The sequence below is a fragment of the Anser cygnoides genome, chromosome 2 (genome assembly GCF_040182565.1).
Source record: "Anser cygnoides isolate HZ-2024a breed goose chromosome 2, Taihu_goose_T2T_genome, whole genome shotgun sequence".
Lineage (NCBI taxonomy): Eukaryota > Metazoa > Chordata > Aves > Anseriformes > Anatidae > Anser > Anser cygnoides.
The window spans coordinates 59,877,690-59,903,303 of NC_089874.1; the positions used below are offsets into that span (position 1 = coordinate 59,877,690).

Sequence of the window (25,614 nt, forward strand, 5' to 3'; positions counted from 1 at the left end):
GGTGAGGATTAAGTTAAAATACAATCATAGTTTTAGACCATGATAGCTGCATGCTTTTTTTCCATGCAATTATAGTAGTAGAATACAAAACTTTTTCATTCATAACAAAAGCAGCACCCCATGAATTTAAAGTGGACTATGCTTCAGTGTTTGCTGTTCTATCATTACCGTATAGTTTTCCTCTGGTGTCAGTGACAGGCAGAGTGAAAACTGCTTGCAAGTATTAGGAGTGCAATTGCCACAGTTAAGTGTGCTTGCTCTCAACAGAGACTATGACTTCTTATGTCTTTATGCTCTTGGGGAAATTATGACAGCATCCTCATGTTTTTACTAATTAATGATTTTTAAATATACAATCATAGAATATCCTGAATTGGAAAGGACCCATGATGATCATCAGGTCCAAATCCTGGCTCCACGCAGGAACACCCAAAAATCTGACTGTATGTCAGAGTGTTGTGCAAATGCTTCTTGAACTCCGGCAGGCTCGGTGCTGTGACCACTGCCCTGGGGAGCCTGTTCTATTTAATGTTCAGATAGAATGTTTAGATTAATGTTTATTTATTTATTTATTTATTTTAAATAAAAAAATCTGTTATAGCACAGGTTTTAAGAGGATCAGGGATTCTTATTTTGCTCTGAAAAACACTAAAGGAAAATAAATTTATGCTTAGTAATTCCTCAGATCCAGTGTTTTATTCTTAAAAAGAATCCTGATTCCATTAAAAACATTTGATATTACTGATAAACCACAAGTCAAAATTGAAAGAGTAAGATTTTTATTCCTGGACAGGTGAAACTAGTCTAGATACTCATCTCCATGCCAAATTCATACTTACTGTTTCATCTTTAATAAAAGCTATTTATGTTTTGTTTGTATAAATCATAATAAATTGTTACTATAATTGTATTCATGAGAAAGCAAAGAAACTGGGCAAGCTATCTCAAGAGGAAGCGAGTCCTTCTGGTATTACAATCTCTAGATTGGGAACAAGATTCAAATTTTACAAAGAGAAAATGTGATGTCTTCATATAGGGCTCAAAAAGTATCTTATATGAGAGAACAGAAGCTGTGTTCAGGGACTCTGCTTTCCTCCAGATCACTGCAAGACAAGCCGCAGCTACATGTGGAGGGTTTCCTGGGGGACTGCTAGCTAGGGTTAGACCCAAGGTAGCTTAGTAGTTTCCCCCCTGGAAAACAAGGGTGTGCACAAAGCAGATTTTCAAAGCAGAAAATGTCCAGTACAACTGAAGCAGAACTAGATCGAGTAGATGAGCAGCAGCGAACTGGTGCAAACTCCTCTGCAACCAAATAGATACCTAGAAGAGAGACAAGCCTTGCTCGCCACCATCATCACGATACACTGGACTTGCACACTGAGAAGGGCAAGAGCTGTTGTGAAATTACGAGTTCTGAACTTCAGACATACTTACTTTGCTGCTAGTACATCTCTAATACAGCGATTATATATTAATATGTTGTATCACAAGATCTTGTGTGCAGGCATATATCTGTTCACGTTATCGTGGGAGGTTCTAATTTACTTTTTCTCTGTTACTCCAGTTCACATGGGTTTGTGGTCCTGTGTTCAAAAGGTCTCAGGAGAGTTTTCAAATAGGAAGAACACTGGGAAGGGTGACCACGAAAATCGTATTTCACTTACAAACAAAAGCACATGAATGGCTCTGAAAAAGTTTCAAGGCACAGTTTCATTTCATTTTAGTGGGGACTTAAGTCTTACCTAGACTTAACCCAATGCTTTTTTTTGCTGCCATTGGTTCCCAGCAGAATTACATTTTGTAAGACTGCACTTGTAAAAGTAAGGCCCAGAACAGAATTTCTAGAATTTATTTTTCTGGTAACAACCCCTCTATCAATGAAGTGTCCTAAATCCACCAAGGATTAGCTTCTGGCACTTTGCAATGAAAGACTAGAGCTTAATCAGTATTTATAAAACCCTGCAGAATTAGGTAAATTGGAATACTATTTGGCTCTGCAGGTGTTAAACCTGAGTTTTGTTTTGGAAGAAAGACTGAGAGACAGACAGATTGTCACACAGCCAGTCACAGTGGCCACACGAACAATCAGACCCCATCAGATTTTTGCTGTAGGACATGGTTCTGTTCTGTTGAGGACCATGAAAACTAGCCGCTGTCTGGAAACTATCTGCTGATTTTATGCACAAATAAATCAAGAACTCTTTGGTCCTTTAAAATTAATAGCATTACTTGTCATCTAAGATGCTGCTTGACTTAAAAGATGACGTTCAACTTGAACTTAGTAAATCTGGAATAGCCATGAGGTAAAATAATAAAATAAAATAAAATAAAATAAAATAAAATAAAATAAAATAAAATAAAATAAAATAAAATAAAATAAAATAAAATAAAATAAAATAAAATAAAATAAAATAAAATAAAATAAGCAACGCCAGTGACCATCCTGGCTGCAGGAGCTGCTGACAGGTGGGCTCTGCCTGCCGTCCCCCTGTCCTGACATAGGTCTGCCTCTTCTCCCCAGCCACTGAGACCTGTGGAAACTCAATTATCTCAAAGCCAATTACTCCTCTCTCTTTTGCTTGAAATTAGCCAAGGGCTTCAAAAGTAATTAGGTATGGGAGTGACAGATAGACAGAAAGGGCAATCATAGAAGCCTTATCACAGCCTAGGAAGCCGAGCTGTAAAAATTACCAACAGCCTCACCAATTTAATTGATTACTCACACAAGGGAATTTACTCAAGTGTGCAAGCCTGCAGAAATAGGTGTTGGGGTTTGTTACGAGCCAGCATAAAAGTGCAACAGAAGCCAAATTAAAGTGACTTCATTAGGAGCAGGATTTGACCTAAAATATAACACAGTGCTCCACCCTTTCCAGCTCCATTCTCGTACTTAGTATTTTGTCATACAGAGTCCACTGCCTTATTCTCATCCTAGTGAGAAACTTTAGTTACAAATGAAACAAAGTACATATATTTGATAGACTTCCAGCTTACTAGTAAGTCTGTGGTTAAATTTTTTCATCCAACAATAAAGGGGGCATCAAGTAATTTTTCTTCGAGAAACAAAGAAATACAGAGATAAAAAGTTAGTGTCATGAAGAATGGACTAATTTAAATTACAAGGTAAAAAAAAATCTCCTTTATAGTTTTCAGTTTTAAAATCCCAATGCAATTACAGAATAAATTCACATAAGTCTGAGATGATGTATTTGACAAGGCTTACCCAATGTACTGTAGAATATTTTTTTCACTATGCGACTTGCTCTGTAAGTGGTTTAATATTAATCAACTTAGACATTCATTGATTTTAATTAGCTTTATCAGAGAATCTCACAAACTAATGGATTTTTTTTCAGCCAGTTTCTCTGTTGGCTTTGAGGACATGGACCACATTTTGAGAAAAGATTTGAGAAATTCAAAACCAAACTATTTGTGCAAGTCAAAAAAAAATATTTGTGTGTGTCATTCAAGGGAAAAGCTGCAAAATACTACGGATGCAACATAGGTGCCCAGTTCGGAAATGCTGAATGTAAATAAAAAGCATATTTGTCATTTCCAAAAATAAATAAATAAATAAATTATAGCCTTTTATCTCAGGTTTTTAAAAGGCCCATGAGCTTCCAGCTGACAACAGCTGCTTAAACAAGAGGTTTTAAAGCAGCATCAGAACTTCAAAGGCATAGCCCTTGTTTTTGATTGTTTCCACCTACCGTCCTGTGGTACAGGCAAGAGGCTCACGTGTGTGGGCACAGATCCATGCAAAACTTTTCAGTTCCCCTGCACTGAATTCACATCTCACATCCTCTGGGTGTGATGAAAAGACTCCTGTGATGTCAGACTTTGAATCAGATACTGTCCTACTCTTTTCTATTCCTACATACACAAGGTTAGATAGAAAGCACTGCCATCTCCCCATCCTTCCAGTTCTGTGGTATAATGGCCATCTCATCACCAGATTTCATTGCAAGGCCTCTTTTCCTAATCACTCGAATGCTCACGGTGTTGGGTTGTGCTGTTTTTTAATGCTTGCCTTTGTTTCTGCTGGTGCCCTTAATCCCCCTCGTGCTCTCCCAAATGTACAGTTATTCCCCTACAAGGCTGCTGGATAATAAGCAAATAGAATTGCTCCTTCAATTAAACTGCTGCTGGAAATAGGGACTGACGTCAACAGGAAGAGGGAATTGTTCCAAAAATGAATCCATTCCTTAATTTCTCCATTAAGACACAACTATCATCCTAGCCAATATTTATGTTACTCTAATTAAAAAGGCATTAGGAGAGCAAGGGCTTGGGTTCACAGCTCCACCTCTCCGCAGCCCGCTGCCTCCTACCGTGGCTTAGCCCAACTGCTGCCCCCTCATCGAGGGTCTGCAGGAAAAGCCTGCTGCTTTCCTTCACGCCTGCAGGTTTGCTAAATGCTCTGTCTTTTGCACCTGAATGCATTTTGGTGGGTCACTTAGCTCTTCTGCTAATCAGACAAACATATGAGAAGAGATACAAAGTTTGAAACATGCTCTGCGTGTTATCATTAGCAAAAGTAGGTATTTTTACAGCAGAAAATAAAGCAGTCACAAAATTCTTTGGTTTTGATAAGTGGGAAGGCTTTTGGCTGGAAAACAGCTTTCAGGTATGGCTTCTTCCTCTGTCTGTTTTGGTTTATTTTTAATAATACAGAAATTCAATTTTTATAGTAAAGAAAATAAATTCACTTAACTGTTGTTTGTTTGAATTTTTGCTTAAGAACTACTACTCTTTGCAGGAGAGCATCTGAAAAGTTTCTGTATATTGAGTCCAAACTAAACCACAATTCTACACCAACCATGTTTAATTTAGGAACACTAATGTGTCTTTCTTTTTTTTACCATAGCTAACTTGTCTGATTAAAAAAATGATCTCCCCATGTGATTCACAGATTCACAGATTCACAGATTTCTCTAGGTTGGAAGAGACCTCAAGATCATCGAGTCCAACCTCCGACCTAACACTAAGTACTCCACTAAACCATATCCCTAAGCTCTACATCTAAACGTCTTTTAAAGACCTCCAGGGATGGTGACTCCACCACCTCCCTGGGCAGCCCGTTCCAATGCTTAATAACCCTTTCGGTAAAGAAGTACTTCCTAACATCCAACCTAAAACTCCCCTGTCGCAACTTTAGCCCATTCCCCCTCGTCCTGTCACTAGGCACGTGGGAGAATAGACCAACCCCCACCTCTCTACAGCCTCCTTTCAGGTAACTGTAGAGAGCGATGAGGTCGCCCCTGAGCCTCCTCTTCTCCAGGCTGAACAAGCCCAGCTCCCTCAGCCGCTCCTCGTAAGACTTGTTCTCCAGACCCCTCACCAGCTTGGTCGCCCTTCTCTGGACTCGCTCGAGCACGTCCATGTCCTTCCTGTAGCGAGGGGCCCAAAACTGAACACAGTACTCGAGGTGCGGCCTCACCAGAGCCGAGTACAGGGGCACAATCACTTCCCTCGACCTGCTGGCCACACTGCTTCTTATACAGGCCAGGATGCCGTTGGCCTTCTTGGCCACCTGAGCACACTGCTGGCTCATATTCAGCCGACTATCCACCAATACTCCCAGGTCCTTCTCGGCCAGGCAGCTTTCCAGCCACTCATCTCCCAGCCTGTAGCTCTGCTTGGGGTTGTTGCAGCCCAGGTGCAGGACCCGGCACTTGTGAATTAATAGCTTTTCTTATATTTGTGTGTTTTAATACAAACAGAATTCTACAAAAAGGACACGCTATAATGGTCACAGGTAGAGTGAATATAATGTAAATCCTGCACAAAAGCTGATTTTTTTAAGCAATGGAACAATGTAAACCCTCTTCCCTAATGAAGAACTAAGTTGAAGCCAATTGTTGCTTGTCTCATCTAGAGTAGACCTTTTAAAAAACAAGGAATGTCATCTTGCAGGAACTAGTGTCAGCCATCACATACTAGAGCACTAACTCCTTTCTGAGACATGATTTTGCTTGTGCTAATACAGTTTTTCTGTTTTCCCTTCCAGCCTTTTATAGCTTGCATTGAGATTTGGGTGCTTATATTATTAGGGCTACTATTATAATATTATTAGGGACTTCTCTATACCACTTCCACAGTTAAGGGAGAGAAAAGGGTGCTTCGATATATCAATAGGAGCCTGACTGCACTCTGTTGAGTGTACAAAGTATACTTAGGGAAGTTAACTTAAGGAACTAAAATAGGCACTTGAACACAGAGCTGTGACGGTGCTCAGGCCTCCCCAAGGGTTTGGAGCGGTCCTGCACCCGGCAAGTCTTCAAACCACTAACAAATACTAGCATTTATCTAAAATATTTATCTCAAATATCTACGCACAACTCAATCAAAAGGTTCATCTGCAAGGTCAAGTATATGACCATGCAGGTACGTACTGTTCGCTGCTACTGACTAAATCATGCATTTGTTTTAGTTTGCCTGAAGCAGTCCATATTGAGACAGAGGGAAAGCAATTTTTTTACTTAATAACGGCAAGGAAGAAGAAAAATATATTCTGTAACATCTGGAATTATTGTTATAGACTCAGTTAAATGTTTTTTTCCATGTAGGGGGACAGAATACAGGAGGTGGGGCAGGGAACTGGGGAATGACTCTTCTTTTTTTATTAATTTTTTTTTTCACTCTCCAGACGCAACGGAGAACGGCAGAAATTGAGCCAAAGGTGCATTTTCAGTTAATTAATTTCATCAAATAAAAGTTCTGTGATGGATCTAATAGACAGCACTTTGTGACAAGTACCTACAATTTGCATCACTCTGGTAAGTCTGAGTATAGCTGTCCTCAGACTGAGGACTGACCTTAAACAGAAAACTTGCCCAAAGAGAGAAAGTATCACCGCCAGTTGAATGTGTGGCAGCAGGCAGTTAAATTACCTTCTTCCTGCTGTCGTGACTTACTGAAATATCATCAGCTTCTGGCAAGGTTCTTGGTGGGAGGTATCTTATACAACCACATCTGGGAATTCCTTTGTTTTGTACGTAAGGGCCAAAATTTGTTACAACATTTATGTAGTGGTGAGAAATGCATTTGTTCAAAACTTAGGAACCTTCATCACCACAGATGAACTCGAAAACACTGCCAAATAGATCCTTCTAGTGCACAAAAGAAAAAACTTTTTGCTTTTTTTAAGTTTCAAAGGTATAACACGATCCATTTTACTAATAAAACTATTCTTAATCTTTTCTGCTATTAAAGGTGCCCTTTGTTGGTCTCTTCGCTTGAGAAAAAACATGCAGTCCTACAATGAAGAGCATCATCTCTTTTGGGGGGATATTCTATTTAGTTTTTGGACTGTGGCCAAATTGAAAAATTGAAATCCTTTTTTTTTTTTTTTCCTTTTTATCCTTTTTCTTTTTCCCCAGAGTAATGGAAAGAAACTGCCAAAAGCCTCTGGAGATGTACTTACCTTATGCAGCAGTTTCAAAAGTCATATTGTTGGGTGAAATGTCAGGTTGTGAACAGTTTTCACAAGCTAGAACATTCAAGGATTACTTTTCACCAAAGGTATTGTTCTTCCCATGACTTTCCAATACACCTTGTGATTCTGTATGCACTGTATAGCAGATGCTTCTGGGGAAATTTGACATGTTTAGTGTAGAATACCACTGAGTTTACAGCTATGGAGAGGTGAAAGGAAGAGTACTGTTGGACACTGTCATAAAAATTTGCAGTTGTCGTTATCGAGAGGCTGTATCTATTTCCACAGCAATTCCAGCACTGCTTTATTTGCACAGAGGCTCAAAACATTCCACAGCAAAACAGCCAGTGCTGGAGGCTCTCACTAGCTACTACACAGTGCAAAATTCAATATAAAAAAGATACATCCTCATGAAACCAGAAGAATATAATGACCTATCACATACAAGGATGTTCACAGAATTTGTATTCTTCACAGAATTAATGCTATTTGGAAGACTAGTAACAAAGAAAAATGTAGAAGCAAACACACAAACAAAAACCCCAACCATAACATTTCATTGACAGAAATAACACCAGATAAGCTTTAATGCACATTCTGTCTCGCTTTGATAATGCATGACAATTAGAGAAAGAACTAAGCTGTGCGGAAAGATGCATACAGCAGCAGTGTGTTACGCATGCACATCATCTCACGGGTTCCCCTCGTACGTGGTTAGTGCCAGTCATACATTCCTGCATCTCACACATTAGTGTCTGCTGTGATGGCTGATTTGTGTGCCTTGATGACTCAGAATTAATTCGCAGTTAAAAGCTGTAGGTTTCAGGAAATGCCTCGTGAAGGTGAGCGGTTGATGCATTCTGTGCTTTGCCTACGCTTGAAGGCGTGCAACTGCAACATTACAGTTGCCTGCTGCTCCCAGGACCTCCTTGCTATGATCTTAATTGCCATGTCCTGATTCGAGAAAAATTCTTGGGCAGGCCATATTAAAACACAATACAAAAACAACACTGATATCGGATGGATACTTAGGTTCAAAAATGAAACAAAAATGAAACAGAAACAAAACAAAGAAAGATCATTTCAAATGAAGCTTGACTGGACGTGTTGCTGAAAAGGTGCTCAGATTACCTGAACTGCTTTGTTTGATCTTAAATATGGACCGGGGGCAGCTGCAACGAGCTCTGAGCTTTGGCACATTCCATTATGAATGGTAGTGAATTTATAATGGAATGGTATGGATGGTTTTTATAATCAGAAAAACACACTGACCTTAACACTACACAGGTGGAGCAGCATAATGACCCGCCAATTGTACGCGCATCAATTCCTGGGGAAAAGTTCAATGAGGTTAACTCAGCATGTATCCTGTAAGCAACATAAGCGACATTCATAAACATTGTTTTTCTACCAAAACTGTCTTTGCCAACATTTTATTAATTGACTTGTTCACTGTTGGACAGTGAGTATATCTTACCCATGTTAACAGTGTATGATATCATGCTCTGGTAGACCTGAATGTTGTCATGCACTTCAACACTGAAATATGTGTGTTTAAAAAATACAAACGGGATTAACTACAGTAAATTTTGCAGACTATACAAGATTAAGCATCATATTCATTTAATTCAAGAAGCATCTGAAAGAAAGCAAGAAGCCTGGATATAAGAAAAGGCACCATCAGTGGGTCTTCAGCTTCACCATAAAATCCTCACATTGAGGGAGCTTAGAGAGGTAGCAGTCGACCAGCATTTCTGTGTCCTATCAATTTATTGATACCCTTGGATATCATGGGGACCAGCTGCAAAGGAAGTTTATTTCAATGTGCTGTACTTGAGCCGACCTGGTATCCAACATAATTTTAGTAGTCCAAGATCAGACCATGAAATAATGAACGAACCTCGACTTCTCTAATTAACCGCAACCAGTGCTTCAAAAACCTACATATTACAAAACTACACAGGGAGAACCGATGAAACAAAGAAACTTCAACCCGAATCAGTGACAGCTAATCAGCAAGGACAGAAGGCCCCCAAACATGCAATAACAGTGTTTTCAATTAAAAAAAAACGTGAAAGACATCCACAGTTCAGCCCCAGCAGCAGCATTTACATCCGTACTTTCAATTCATTCTCTCTGCTCCTCTTTGTGACTGAGGCACTAAGACATTTGCAGTTCCTCCACTGCACTAGCAGGGCAAGCTCCTCAGCAACAAACTAGCCAAATATCCCATGTCCCATAGAATCATATAGATTGAAAAAGACCTTCAGGACCATCAAGTCCAACCATCAACCTGACCTACCACGTCCCATCACAAAGCCACATTCCTTAGTGCCACATCCACGTATCTCAGATACCTCCAGGGATGGGGACTGCACCATTTCCCTGGGCAGCCCGTTCCAATGCTTGACCACCCCCTCTCTGAAGAAATTATTCCTAATGTACAATCTAAACCTCCCCTGATACAACCTGAGACCATTTCCTCATGTCCTATCACTCGTCACCCAAGAAAAGAGACCGACAGCCTCCTTGCTGCAACCTCCTGCCAGGTAGTTGTAGAGAGTGATGAGGTCTCCCCTCAGCCTCCTCTTGTCCAGAAAGCAGAAAAAAGTCTTATAAAAACATGATTTAAATGACTACTAAAACTGTTAATTCAACAACAGTACAAAAATGAACAAGACAACCAAGAGAGGAGGGAAAGGTAGCAAGTTTAGGAAGAATGTCCACTATTTGGAAATGCTCAGTTAAAGAAAAAAAAGAAAAAAGATTTATAAAATAAAGCAATGCCATTTTATCAGACAGGAAGACTTTTAAAATACATAACAGCCATGAAATTAAAGAAAGTTAAAGTTCACGTCATGTTGTCATCTCCCTGTGCCCTTCTTAGGAAGACACTAAATCTCATGTACATAATTCATTTCAGTCCCAAATTTACCAGCTGCCTACAGTTTGGTGGCCTTTGCTTTTACTGAAACAGTCTATTTACATTGGAAATAAAATGGGGTTATCGCACAGTTGGATGAAGCCCTCTTTGGAAACAATCTCAGCGAACTTTATCCATGCACACTGTTTTCAGTTGTCCATGAGGAGCGGACATGGCACAAAAACTCTTCCAAATAACCAGGACCGCCTCTCAAAACCATTGTCACCATGTACTTTTTTTTAGCCACATGGAAACTCATTTGAGACTAAGTAGCTTTGCCCATGGGAAAAAGTAATATTCTGTAGGATTTTTTATAACATAGCCCAGTCACTTTGCTTTCCTGACAAGAAATGAGACACAAACATACCAAGGCTGCTTACATTTCAGTACCAGAAGCAATAGTAAGGCAACCTAGTGCAAGGTACGTACGGTGCTTTCCCCATCTCTGCCAGGATGTTCGCAATGACACTGCTAAGGTGACTGATGCCAGCGCTTCTTTAGGGCACCAGCACGTACATACATATATGCAATGTTGCCAGGAAAGGCTGAATGACATCCTGGTATTTTTTGAAAAACTCTTCTGTGCTAAGTCTCTGCTTATCGTGATTTGGGAGAAAAGCATGGTTCTCTTCCTAACCAGATTCTTAGGCAACTTTCAGAAAGGGAAATTTCATTATACATAGGCAGCGTGAAAAACACACAGCCCCACTCCCACTCTGAAAGGCACAGAAAGCATTTTTTTGCACTTAACGTGACAGGCCGTGTCGGGATGCCTTCACACCTTCAGGCCAGAAAGCAAGCATCGCTCAAAGTTTGTGGCAGGACTGAGAAAGGCCCCAGGCACACGCGGTCCCCATTTGAGGCCTACGCAGCGTGGGGCAGCGGGGTGCAACCCAGGGCCAGGGCCCTGCCCACCCACAGGTGTGTACATTGCATGTGGGGCTGCACGCTCCAGCTTTAATAGCAATAAACAGCAAAAGTGCTATCTTACATATCAATAGATTTACTCAGGGGGACTTCTCTGTTAAATAAGTGCTTCAGAAGTGTAATTAGGGTTGAAGTGTTCTTAAAGTACACTGGAGAGCCTGTGATCACACAGAACATCACTCAGACAAAACACGGTTTTCTGTATTTCTTTGTCTGTCCTTGTTCACCTATGAACTCCCATCTTTACATTTAGATTGCACATTTCCTGGCACTTTTGTTCAGTTTTCGTGTGGCATTCAGTGCAGCATTTACCCTCCCCTTCTCAGTCCATGACAGGTCGGCCAGTTGCTATTGAAATAAAAGTCTAAAAAGCACTTATTTCAGTAAAGGCGTACAAAAACACATACTCTCAAGAGCCTGGAAAATCAGTACTACCAGGGTTTGAGCCTGTATGCTACGGAGGTTAGAGGAACAGTGACTAGAGAATACAGGAGATGGGCTGTTTGTGTGCCAGGACCACATGCAAGCCTGAGCATCCCTTCATTTCCCTGTTGGGAACAATACAAGTTTTCAACAAAATCACTTCAGCATCCCCAGGAGATGAGTGGTTTCTTCTGAGCTCTCTGCATGACATTAGCATGAGCCCAGAGAAAAGTGACAAGTGAGGAGGAGAGTCCCCCCAGGCACTGGAGTTTTCCTAACCTATTTCTCCTTCTGAAAACCGTGGGGAATTCAAGTTTATTCAGTCAGTGTTTACTCCCTCTCCTGATTTCTGTTTTTATCTCCCTCAACTCTTCTAACACCTTCTCTTTCATCACCCATCACTTAACATTAAGGTTTCTTGTTTGCTATCCAAATCAGACAAGCCCAGCTGTGCCTCAGCACCACTCCTTCCGGGTTTATCTCCTTTGTCTCTGCTGTAACAGTATCTTCCCTTCTCCTCCTCCACTTTTCATTTCCTCCTGCTTTGTCCATTCCTGCACAGAAGCAGTTGCTAATCCCTACAGCCAATGCTTGCCCCCCACCCCTGCCTCTTAAGCAGTGGCAGGGTAGCTTCTGGATGGCTCTGCTCATCATACAGGCTGATTAACATCTTCTTTAATGCATACCATGCCCTTCCTGACATGACTGTAAGACTCACACCCTGCTGGTACCTGGCATCTTGCTTCAAATGTCTACTCAGAAACACTTTTTTTGCAGCAACTTGTTTAGGAAACCAAAAGATAAAGATAAACCTCTGATCATGTTAAAGTTGACGTGCAAGCAACTAAAATCCATGTTTTACATATCTACATACATGTTCACACAGCTACCCATACACAATTACATTTCCACTGTATCGTTGCCTCCTGCTGCTGTGCTTTTATTTATTTTTAATATCTTTCTATATTGCTTGCACTTAGCCTGTGAACTGCTTAGTGCCTTGAGGCGGTTTGTATAGTAATTAGCACAAATGATCTCCAGGCATGATGTGCAGTGCTGCTTAATAACAATGCAGTCTTTGCAGGAAAACCCATTCAAGGCTGAAAAATTATTTCCCCCAGTGGTCAACAGTTTGTTCCTGGCATCAGCGAAGGCTTGTGCTCAGGTCCCCGTAGGCTCCATGCCACTTGCACAGGGCTTCGTCTAGCACTGCTCCCCAGATATTGAGCCACCAGCTCATACAGAGACGGAGCATCACAGCCATGCTAACAGAAGATACGCTTTTCTCTACCAACAATATTAACAGTTCTGTTAACAATAACAGAAAAGCAGGCACGCTTTTTTCTCCTCTGCAGATGCGCTCTTCTGTTCCTCCCCTACTTCGTTTGCCCTTGTCCCCTGCATCAGTCCCAATATGTCGTTAATTAACAGTTGCCTGCTGAATGCTTTAAGCATCATCTTTGCATTAAAGGGATCAGAATGACATTTAAGAGATCAGAATGACTTTTTTTTTTAACCTTCTCAGATAGTCTGATATTTGAAAGGTTTTTTATTTTTTATTTTCTATAAGGATCAGAGAAAAGAAGGAAGCAGTACTTATGCTGGAAGTGTTTGTTCCTTCTGTCTCAACAAATAAAAATGTACCAAAAAATCTTGTATTTTTCAATTTTGCTAATTATGCTTGCTATATGAAGTCACTATTACAATGCATTTAGCTACAGCAAGAAATATATAAAATCCCTTAGAATAAATGCTCAGTGTTGTGACTGCAAGACAGATCTTTACAAATTATCATGTGCAAATTAGCTAAATATCTCACAAACCAGTATACAAATTAGTCATTTTCTTTTTCCTTCAGTAGACAAAAAGAAAAAAAAAAGTAATGTCATTAGGAAAAAGAATTAATATGTTAATTGAGGATTTTAATTGCACAGAGACAAACCTCAGTTGTCTTGAAATCTGGCTCAAAATCAGAGCTACATCTGTTGTGGAAAGCACTCTAGATTTTCAAGTAAAGTAATGCATAAAATCTGTACATATTAATGTAAAATGAAACCTCTGATTGCTCCATGCCAAAGAAATTAAAAAGATAACTGCATGGCCTTTTCAGGTGAGATCCTCCATTTGCTAATCTGTAAATCTACCATGTTGTTCTCAGTTTGCAAGCCAGCCTTGGAAGGAATCGGCAGCAGTAACCAACAGCTGACATTAAAAATCTGACTGATATTATAAATGCTGATACATTAAGTTGTAGTTTAGAAGCAAGGTCCTGAACCAAGGCCCTCCATGTAGCAAGAAGACATATGAACATGGAACAAAATACATGATTTCTGCTTCCAACAAGGTGAAATCTCAGAGACACCCACCTACCCACCAAGAGCTTCAGATGAACAGAGTCTGAAGAGAACGACTACTGTAGGAAGCTGTAGTCTCAGGACAAACTGAGCCCACTTGAAAGAGGCAATGGAAATAGGATGATGCAGTGTTTCATCTGCCTGCCAGGCAGGTAAGGACAACAAGAGGCTGTGAAGTTTTACTGAAAAGGGGACAAGCATTGCAGGAATGTGGGGATCAAGTTGTGAAAGAGAACAAAATTCACCTTGCTTTGGTGAGCCTCTGGAAAATGGGGCTCCTCAGCAACTCCTCCTCTCTCCTACAGATTTTGCCAGGCAATTCACCAAACATTTAGCTGTTATATAATGCTGTGGCTATAGACAATGAAAACTAAAGAAAGTTGGCATCATTGTACCAAAAGGAAGTGCATTAGGGGTGATGTGTTTCTTTATCCTCAGCTTTAGTTATCCTCTTATATGTGGTGAAATGAGGCATCCACCCACTTGCACCTAATATTTTGGTTAGCAGTGACGTTTTGCAGGAGAAGCGGTCTATATATATATTTTACTACTTTTCTGTTTTTCTTGTTAAGCAAATGTCATGCTGATGGCAGGGATCAGCAGTCCAACAACCACGCACAAAAGACTCCTGCCTACTGTGGGACACAGTTGCAAGACCAGCAGCAGCTAAACTCTTCCCACAGCTCTGCCACCAGGACTCAGTGCTGGCCTTAATAGAAAACACTTTGTTTGACCAGGCTGAACTGTGTACAACACCACTTCTTCAGACGGAGTAATTCCTCATCGCTCCACTGGCTCCAATAGACTATAATTAACAACTGGTTGAAGGCCCTGGCCTCAAGTCTTCAGTCTCTCTCTGACAATCGTGATTTTCCTGGTGATGTGGATACTTGGCAGTACACCGACTTAAGTAGAAAAACAGTTTAACACAGTCCGTCAGCCACTTGTGAAATGAAGTCGGGTCTGAACTGCCGTCCTGAAGGATCAGTGGAATACTAACACATGCAGTTGGATTTACGTTTACCAAATGAAGTTCGCCACTGAACGAGCTGCAAATATCAGGCACAAGAAAGCCAGACCCATCTTCCAAAGAACCAGGCATGAGTGAAGAGTCAGTATTTGCATCCCTTATCCTGATGCCTCTAAAACGTTGTACTTGCAAATGCAATTTCAGCGACTGTCTAGAAGCATCTTTTTGCCAAAGCAGAAAGTAGAGATGGGGGAATAAAGTGAGTTGAAAAAAAATAGAACACATGACAGCTATGCAGTAAACTATTATGTTATTTCGTATTTGAGTAGGATGTTAAAGCTATTAGACTTATAGCAGGAAAAGGTACAAGACAGAAAACTTTATTTAGCACTGCCTAAATGCCATTACTCCTCTCTGACTGCAATAAGCCACTAAAGCCCGTGTCTGCAAAGCAGCAAGCTTCAAGTATAACAAGCTGCTGTTGGACATCACTGGAGCTGGCAATCTCCTCAACTTATCTGATGAATTGTGACACAGAAACATCCAACTATCTATTAGCAGCACCAGAAGCATCTCCCAATTGTTCGGTGTAATGACCGTATAAATAAAAGTATCTGCAAACTACAGCTTACATCTAATTGTCAAAAAAGAGGGGAAAAGAAAGAAAGAAAGAAAGAAAGAAAGAAAGAAAGAAAAAGAAAGAAAGAAAGAAAGAAAGAAAGAAAGAAAGAAAGAAAGAAAGAAAGAAAGAAAGAAAGAAAGAAAGCAGCAATCCCAGCAATAACAAACTTCTGTAACAGATAAATGCTAGATCCTTTAGCTCATTTCTAAACCACTGGATATCCTAAAGGTACACAGCCTCGCTGCCACGACACTAACCCTGCTCACTGGACAAGGCTCAGCATCCTTATTATTTCAGTGGAATCACCCTGTGCCCCCATCTCATTCTCTTTTTACTACAGATAAAACCACATGCTATAACAGCAAACTGGCATTTTCCATGCCAAAGAAACAAATTTATTACTGTATTAAAGGTCCTTTTTTGTTTGTTTTGTTTTGTTTGTTTGTTTGTTTGTTTGTTTTTTGGATAGTTCCGTGCAGAAGATGGAAGTTACAGTAAAGAGATTGTATTTGGGGGCCGAATCCACTACCTAAAAGGATTTTGCAAGCTCTGGGCCTAGCTATGCTAAACTTTTATTTGCTTCCTTATGAACACACAGGCAAAGGTTAACGTAACAGCATCTCGCAGAGTTGTATTTAGAATCACACCATTCACTTCTTCAAAGCAATGTTCACAGACCCAGTTGCTAAAGGAAGATATAAAAAGATTGAAAAGCTTTTTTCCTCCTTGGATAAAAAAAGAAAAATAAGAAGTCCCAAACCAGAAGTATTACTTCTGGTAACTGGTTGGCTCCATCTTTCCCTGCACAAAATGCCCTGGGGACCGACCTCAGCAAAACTCTGTTGAGGAATGATCCAGCGGACCTTGGGGAAAAGCAGACAACTGGTGCCAGCTCTGGAGTTACCAGCAAGCTCAGTATCTCAGCAAGGGGATACTTGAGTGATACTGATACACAGATAAAACATAAAGCCACAATGATTGCTGGACACAAATAATCACTAATTTATCTGGCAGTCCACTTGCACGGCATTTCACGTTCGCTATAAGCGAAAGAGATTTTTATACTCGATAAAAGTGATAAATAGCATAATGAATCAGGCAGGCAGACAGAAGCACTAGGCTTTACAAAAGGCCACTGAAGAAGGCAAATGCTATTTCTCAAGTAGACAGAGTTGGAGCAGAGGACACATTCACCGGGGGGGGGGAAGTGGAAGCTTATTTTCATAGAAACCTGGCCACAAGGACAACAGCAAACAGACCAGTATGTCCTACCTGGACCACTAACCTCCCACTTTTTGCCATGCATCATTTTCTAAATGGAAAGAGCAAGATGAAGCACGTCTTTAAAACCAGGCCATTTAGATAATTCCCATCTAAACAGGGTCAGACCAGCAGTGTTTCACCTTCTCAAAGTATCTCAGACAGTCTTAAATACATGACCTGGATGAAAAACAGCTACTTCCAATTGATTACGTTGTTTTATTTTTAATAAGACCTAGGAAATAATAGTGTGAAATTCCTGTACTGCTGAAATTGATTATAATTTGCGTTTAACTTCTTCAAGGGTGAAACATTGGCCCCATTAATTACACCTTGCTTCCCCTTGAGCGTTGCCCTGTAAAAAGCAGCAGTAGATTAAATTAAGAAAATAAAAGTACAAAATCAAAGCCAAGCTTTACTTCTGTAAGTGTGAGAGCTGTTGATATATATTTTTTTAAGAATAAAAATTAAGTGACAGGCTCTCTCAGACAAGTAGACATTAGAGAAAGATGTAAGAGAATGTTTCTATTTCTGCTTTCCATATCCATATTTCCATAGTGGATTAAGAATAAAGGGCTAAGTAACAAAACAATTTCTAAGGATAAGTAATCTTTTCCAAAACAAGTTATTTACTTGAATACTTTTTATCATTTCTGTAACCCTGGGAATTTAAAGGACAGTCTTACCTCAAAACAATAAGCAAATATGTCGTGAATTTATTTTTATTTTTCTGCAGAGGAACTGATTGATTTTCTCTTGTGCTCTCCCTCGACCTGCTTAAGATCACTTCTATATATAAAACACCTGTGGTGCCATCAGGAAGCCTCTAAGATTTTCTTATAAACATACAGATCAGTTTTGCAGGTTAACATCTGCATTAAAAAAACTGGTTAAAAAAAACCTTTAATTATACTAATTTTTGGGTCACATTAGTAGCTAAGATAACAGGATCAGTATTCCATCTGATGCCAAGACTTCATGCAGAGTCATCTGACCCTATATAACACTAATTAATATACTATATATATATATAATTAATATACAATAAATAAATAAAATCAGATTCACAATTCTTTGCATTGAAACAAGCAGGAGCTAACCCTTTTTTCTTAATACAACTCATTATTTACGATCACTTCTTTGCTTCCTTTTATTCTTCTCTTCTTTTGGTACTCCTTTCATAGCACCAAATCATCTTTTTAGGACAGCTGAGTGCTCTTTCCTCTTCTGGCATTAAAAAAGTTTGAAGTTGTCCATGGTCTGCTCTGAAAGCATGGCTGAAACTGTCTTCCACTCACAGAAAATGAAGTTACACCTCTGCTTTGGGGAGGCTATTCTGAGTTCACACACCTCATCAGCTGAAACCGAGACTGGCGAGCACACCCATCTCACCACAACTGGCGGGGACAGGAAGGACGCTGGGGATGGTTCCCTTCTTCACGAGACGGTCCAAGCAGTGGAAGATGCTCAGTACGAAAGGGATGCAATGTCCACAAGGCTTTAAGCCAGAAGACTGTGTTTTTGCCCCCTCTCCTCCAGCACTGCACCTCAGACCGGGCCACTTAACTTGACACAAGACAGCTTGTTGAACGCTGTGCAGCACGTCAGGATCCCATCCCCTGGGGCCTGTGGTGGCTGGCAGCCATTATTACTTTTAAAGTGCACGCTGTCAGCTCAGGGGCTTTGGACAGAAGTGGCTGTCTCCTGGAAACAGTCCATCTAATTTGCACAGCCCTTGCTCACACAGCATGGCGCGGAGGAGGTTGAAAAGAGGTGCTTGGGGCATCTCTGTCTATTCTCTGTTACGCAGCTCAGCCTGTTCCTTCGCATTACACATGCACCAAATTTATGTTGATGACGGTTCTACTTGATGTACCAACCTCTTATCTCCCGTGTACATGTTTACCTGATGGTATACGATTGTTGCAGCTACAAGGGTTTTCAGCTACAACAGCCTCTGCAGGATGCACTCTGCCGAGGTGGATATTTTTAATGTATATTACATTATTATAAACAGACCGAGAGCTAAATCCTGGAACTAGCCCATGGTATTAATTCTAATTTTGTTTGGGCCTGATTCCAAATGGGTGACTATGCATGCAAACATTCGTCTGAATGTACAATTGGCTGTTATGAACACAAAATTATTTCTTGTGCTCATGCATGCATAATTTACACACACTAATTTAGATGCCAAAGTGATTCCCTAACAGAATTCCAGTGATCAGATTTAACTTGAAGACTGCTGTTTAAAGAACACATATGTATCACAGTTGTGTGTTCTTCAGCTGCACAAAAAGGAAGTAACTGAGAAATTCATTGCTGTTTCTATAACTAAAAAAACCTTCATTATAAAGCTATCACTTTTCAGCTGACTGCTGGTTTCTCCCACCCCCGCCCCAATCCCTCCAGTTATTTTCCCCCATGCTGTGTAATTTCTACTTAGGCATTGTAGCATACAAGCAAAGTCATCCATCAAAAGTAATCAACAGGAAATGAATACTGTTAAGTAGCATGTTTTCCTTCATGTACATTTGAGTTTTATGCTTAATGCATGAAAATCAGAAGTCCTCTCAGGAACCAGTAGTTGGCTTTGGAGTTTCGAAGTGAAATTGCAAACAAGTGAGCCCAGTGAACCACGAGTGACCTGTGAATCATCATCTAAACCGTCAAGAAAAACGTTAGGCAAATTGTGCTGATGAACAAGCAAAGTGGAATTATTTTTCTCTAGGTAATTCTCAGGTTAAAGTTGGTGGTGTTATTTCCAAAATAAATTAATGAACATTGATTAAGTGTATGTTTCAGGAGCTGCCTGGAATATTACATTTTGTCACAAGATCATACAAAAATCATGCATAATCATCATCAAATACACAATTAGCAGAGAAATACCCCTGGAAACAGGACCTATGCCAACAAAGAGACTAATTTTTGCAGACATTTTAGTCTTCACCTGCCTGTTGTTGCACTAATTTTTCCCTTTTTGGTCACCTTTGTTTAAATGGGAAGGGGGGGTATTTTTTAAGTTATAAAAGAATTTTAAGGGAATTCATGTAGCTTGGAAGGTGTGTGGTTTCTTTTTTAAATGTTAACTTTTACCAGTATGCGCATTTGTTTCCCTAAGTTAGCAGCTCTTAAATCATGTATTCGAGATGCTAATTTGTAAAGTACAGTCCAAAGACTGTTCATTCAAATCAAGTAAATTCATCCTCAGTTATAACTCGGGTAAAAATAGGCCTCATATGTGACAATTGACATGTATGAGAAATGTTTTGGCAAATAGCCTTTCTCATGAAACAGTCTTCCCAGTGCTACTGATTCAGAATACAAGCAGCAAAATATAATCGGGAACTTACCCTGCCTCTCCCACCTATGCTAGTGTCTCCTGTGATCAGAAGTCACTTAGAAATGCACTGACACCTTTCATATGCAATTAGCAGAGGTGGAAATGACCTTACCAAAACTAAAGATGTAGCTGTTCCAATTCTGCAAATTAAGGCATATACTTAGCTATATGAATAAAACCATGAAAGTCAATGCAATTATGCAAGTGCTGGTAATCAAGCTGGCATTCGAGAATACAATCGTTACCTGTTAGAGTTTGTTACTAATGGGAATTTGGGCACATCAGGGCATTCTGGGTGCTGGAAGATTCGTTCTGCATTTCATCCCTTTCAAGAAAACAGAAGCCAGTAATAATTCATTACGAAATTTGTATTTATATTAAAATGTTGTGTTACCATTGCTTTTACTGTTTGTATGTATGTTTAGAAATGTGTACAAACACACACATATATACATATATGTATGCATATGTATCCTTATTTGTCAGCATAACTTACATGAGATGTATCTTTTTTTAATTAAAAAAAGCCCTGCATATCCTGAGAATAACTTAGATTGTATTTACGGTAACATAAAAGATAAGGCACTGTTCACTACATGAATTTAAAGTGAGTGTGTTTTTCCAATACAGAACACTTCTGAGCATTTTACCCCACTTGACTGATACTTTACATTACATCCAGCAGTTCCTCCAGCCAGCATCGTGTTTTTCAGCTTAGTGAAAATACTCTCCTTAAGTCTTATGCAGACTTAGCAAAGGAAAAGATCTGAGCTGTGAACAAGACAGTATTGTAAATATTTAGCCAAAAGCATTCTGTTGTTTATTTTGTAATGTTTGAGAAGGTTAATGACTAGGATTTAATTGAAGCTTTTACAATATTCAGTATTCATCAAAAGCCCAATCCTGTCTTTATGGCGGGTTTCTAACTTTAATTTTTCAGAGAATCTGGTAAAGGTCATCCCTAAAGGCCCCCCAAAATAATCACAAGACAAATTTAAAGGGTTTTCTTTCTCACAAACCTCAGTTTTTCCCAAAAGAGTTTCTTGACCCATGTCAAGAGTGGGCAATAGGGAATGGGAGATTAAAGAGACTGAGATATGAGCGAGGAGCTCCAGGAGGAAGAGATTTGTGCACGGGCTGCACACTGCCCAGTGCGATGCAGGACCATGCAGCAGCTTGTGCAGAGCCTTCTCTGCCCCATTCCCAGCCCGCACCATATGAGCATCTGAAGAAAACAGACAGATGAAGACTGTGAGCACCTCCAGAAGAGACCAAATTGGTCAGACAAGAAGCCCTACAACGTGTCAGCTATTAAAATGACCTTTCCCACACCTATTTCTTTCCTGTAAACAGCAGAAAGGACAGCATAGCCTTTCTCACATAGCCATCAACCCTAACTTCAATTAAAAAGGCACAGTATGAGATAAAACCTGTGAGAAGTCAAAATAATAACTTTTTATTCAGAAGAGATGGGCTAACACCTATATTGGAAGAACACCAAAATGCAGCCAGGAAGATGCTCTTGAGGGGTTTAGATGGTGGTTATTAATATACCTGGATCGGAGCTAATTCTCCTCCCTTTCACTCCTGAATGTTTTGGATTTTCAGAGATTGACAACTCTGTTGAGAACGACTGCATCTCTGAAACTTGTCAAATCCAGTCAGCCTGGAAACATATTTGCAGGTCTGGGTCCTGCAAACATTTGTACAGGTGATAACCTAAGAGCATGCCTGAGTGCGAAGTCATTTGCTTTCCAAAATGTTTGTAGGAAGGGACAATGGGTAGGAAAAACATGGAAAAAACAACTTTAAAAGGTTAATCACACTCAAGCAAACCTTAGTGGAATTTCACGTGTGACAGACACTTTACTACCTCAACTGCCTTATCCCTTCCAAACAACAACAAAAAAGTGGGGTGGAGGGTAGGAAGATCGGGGGGAGGGACGAAGTGGTTTCTCTGCCTCAAAAAAGGTTTTCAAACACTTTCCAATGGGAAGTTTTAATAAAAGCATTAGAGAGAAAATGAAAACAGTTCCCAGGATGCTGCCTTCTGCAGTAAATGCACTATAAAGATCTTTTCAATAAAGCATCAAAATTTAAGCACAACATACTTACAGCAAATTCAAAAAAAAATATTTTTTTTTTTTTGAGAAACCAGCTTGGTAAGGTATTTTAAAAAATTACATCCAAAATAACATTTAAAAAAAATATCATGTTAGTGTATTTTCATAAGTTACTGTTAAACAGCAGAATGCCCAGTTATGGTTTCAAACTATACTGCAAACACACACCTCAAATAACATGTGGTTATAAAAAGGCATCAACATACATACAATAAAATTTAGTGGCCAGTTTATCCACTTTGTCATACCAATTTTACATCTACCTCTAGATTTGGAATCAAAGCAATAATGAAATAAGCAGTGAGAGCCTTCACTCACATTTAGATAAATTCTAATCTTGCAGAAGGTAAAACAAGCGCTACATTTTCCAAAGGCTAAAATCCCACGTTTTTTTCCTAATAACAGTTTTAATTACTCATTAATTTATTATGAATAGCCATAAGCAATGAAATTCTCAGACAGATTCATTAAGCATACAGACATCAAAGAGAGTCCTTTTGGTAAAAAATATAAACTTCAGTAAGCAACTTTTGCATTTTCCCCACCAGCAGCTGTATTTTAAGAAATGTATCTATATACACACTGGGTTTAAGAATGAAAAATGGCTGGAGAAAACTAGAAAAGTTTCGGATGGTGATGATCTTGGGCTCCTACATTCAGAAGCAGAATACTGTAGCAGTACCCAGAAGCGGTGGCTAGGTAAGAACCCCAGAACAGAAGTTATAAAAACACGAAGAGAAAATACCTGCTCAGAAATGCTTAATTGAAAAAGAGAAGGGAAATATGAATTATTATCCTCACTTTGCCTATGTTGAACTAAATGCAGCATCCCTTTGCACACCATGCTAATCTCACATTCTGCAAGTAGTCAGAAATAGACCCCTTGTCACCTACGCATCAGTCCACTGCCTTTGCTCTATGACATTTATATCTTCTGAAAGATTTCTATTTCTACCCTCTGAATTATTGTGAGAGCTCTGACCTGTGAAGATAGTAACAGAAACCTTGTCAGAAAGCAACATATACTCACAAGATAATGTGATAAAAGTGTGACCAAAAAAAACTAATGCTCCCTTCAAAACATCATTTGGTCATGCAAGTCATGGAAATTCTTGTTATCCTCCAAGTATTTTTATATTTGGAATCAAAGAAACTGCAAAGTGTTTTCGACATTTACTCATCTCCTTTTGAAAAGGTCATTTATTCATAAGTGCCAAAAGCAGATAATGCAGAATGATTGTTTTCCCATGCTTGCTCCAAAATCTCTTCTGATCATTTAATAATGAACAAGCACTGATGTATGGCTTTAATTATGCCATCGTGCAGTTATCACTTCTCACCTCAGCCTTGCTTGCTCTTGCTGTGCTAACAGAGTGGATTCTAGCTCTCAATATTGCCCCTGAGATCAAACTCCTATTTTCAGGTCTGCCTAACATCTTCAAGCCATGACAGATCCTTCCTTACATGTTACACACTATTATGAATTAATAATTAAGAGTTACGAATATTATGAATTAATAGTTAATTAAGCTACTCTAAAAAGCTACTAACTACTGGTACACTCTAGCTAAGGAAATCTCCAAATTTTCTCTTGGTGAAATCCAGTAAGTCAACTGTAAGTCAACAGCAGACTCTCCTTGGAAAGTCACCTACAAACTCCTCGACACCAACCAAAGATTCGCTTGAGATTGGGGAAATATTTTCAAACAAACAAAAACCAACCTAAAACCTACGTTAATGGTTGCTTCTTCTTGAGGTTAGAAATATCTTACAAGACAAAGTCCATGTCATGGTCCTTGGCCAACCCTCCAAGTTACTGCAACTCAGTCAGGAGTGGTTAATATGCCCTGCAATTTACTGTCTTCACTGTGTCTACTTGTGAAAAGTTATAGAGATATACAGATAGGCCATATAAATACTGTAGCCAGTCTACCAGCTTTTTCTTGAGTTGGTGTGCGAGGCACTTGGAAAAGGCACAGCTTTCATACAGAGGACCTTGAGCACAGACTTCTGATCAGCAGCAGCTGGCTGGCCAAGATCTCTTCTGTTGTCCACCAGCACAAAGGCACTTGCCTTCCATGTGAAGCCTCCAGCTCTCAGCACATGGTATTGATCTGGGGAAAGTTTTACTTCAGACTGAATTCTCACTAGGGTTTTTGCTTCCATGCTTTGGGTCCCAGATCCTGTTTGCTTCTCAAGAAGATTTGTAGAATGCCCTTGGGGCTGGCAGCTCTCTATACAGGCTATAGAGTTCGTGAAACTTCCTTTTTCAACAGAATAACACAAGTTGAATATATTCCTCCCCTACAAACAATGACACATGGACAAGTTAAAATTAAAAATTAAGATATGATCGTCACAGAGAAAAGAAGTGGGTCAGGGTGTCTCCTGGTAACTACTCAGAGGCTGCCGAAGTTGTAGAAATGAATTTGTCCTTAGTTCACCGTGTATTTAAAGCTGATTACAAAAATTAGCCTACCACTTATTTAAATGTCAGTGATTACAAATACTGAGCATTCCTTTTTCTTAAAATTACAACTTGCATGCACCACAAAATTACTTTCTCACATACATGAAACACTTAGATTAGCTTCATTACTACCCTCCTTTCCTTTAAGGCACAATGTAATGATTTGCACGTCTCCATGGAAAGGAGTTTATTTAAAGTGAAAATACAAGCCGAAGATTTTTATGAATTTCTCAGAGTTCTGGGAAGCAACTCCAAAGGAACCTCAAGTTAGAAAAACAACAATAACCCAAAGTGATCAAACCTTCTGACTTGCTTTTGTTACACCCTCAGCTTTATTGCTAACACAATGGCACAGGAGGACAGAAATTGCACTTTGCAAACTGACCCTAACCCAACAAAGTAGGCTGGAGAAAAAGCAGAGCCCGACAAACTGTGCAAGAGACAGCCCCATCTCACAGTCCTTAAACACTGATTAAAAGACCATTCCCACTGAAGTTATTTATCTGGCATCCTTACAGAACCACCAAAGTCTGGAGTTTTGGTGTGTACCATAAGGCACTTTTAGCTTTGCTCTAACCCCAGGCACGCAGCCAAGACAGCTTCATGGGTCATCAAAAGGCTCCATTTCTTCAGGGTTGATTTGAAATCCTCCAAAATAAAACAAGAAAACAAGTTAGGGCCTGAAGTGTGTGCCCTATGACACTGCTCAGTTTCTGTTGCGCTCCATGACAAAAGGCAGCGCTGAAGCTGGGGTTTAG

At 39.7% G+C, this 25,614-nt stretch overlaps 1 protein-coding gene across 10 annotated transcripts in view; it reads right to left on the reverse strand.

The window, feature by feature from the left end:
- The window catches only part of HECW1 (HECT, C2 and WW domain containing E3 ubiquitin protein ligase 1), a 267,140-nt gene that overhangs the window by 197,016 nt on the left and 44,510 nt on the right, over positions 1-25,614 (reverse strand). The window contains exon 2 of one of the 10 annotated variants that reach the window (XM_048046399.2): positions 8,711-8,768. The exons of the other annotated variants lie outside the window; for them this stretch is intronic. Within the exon in view, the coding sequence (XP_047902356.2) occupies positions 8,711-8,737 (27 nt within the window). The 5' untranslated portion in view covers positions 8,738-8,768. The remainder of the gene's footprint in view (positions 1-8,710; positions 8,769-25,614) is intronic. 10 annotated transcript variants of the gene reach the window in all.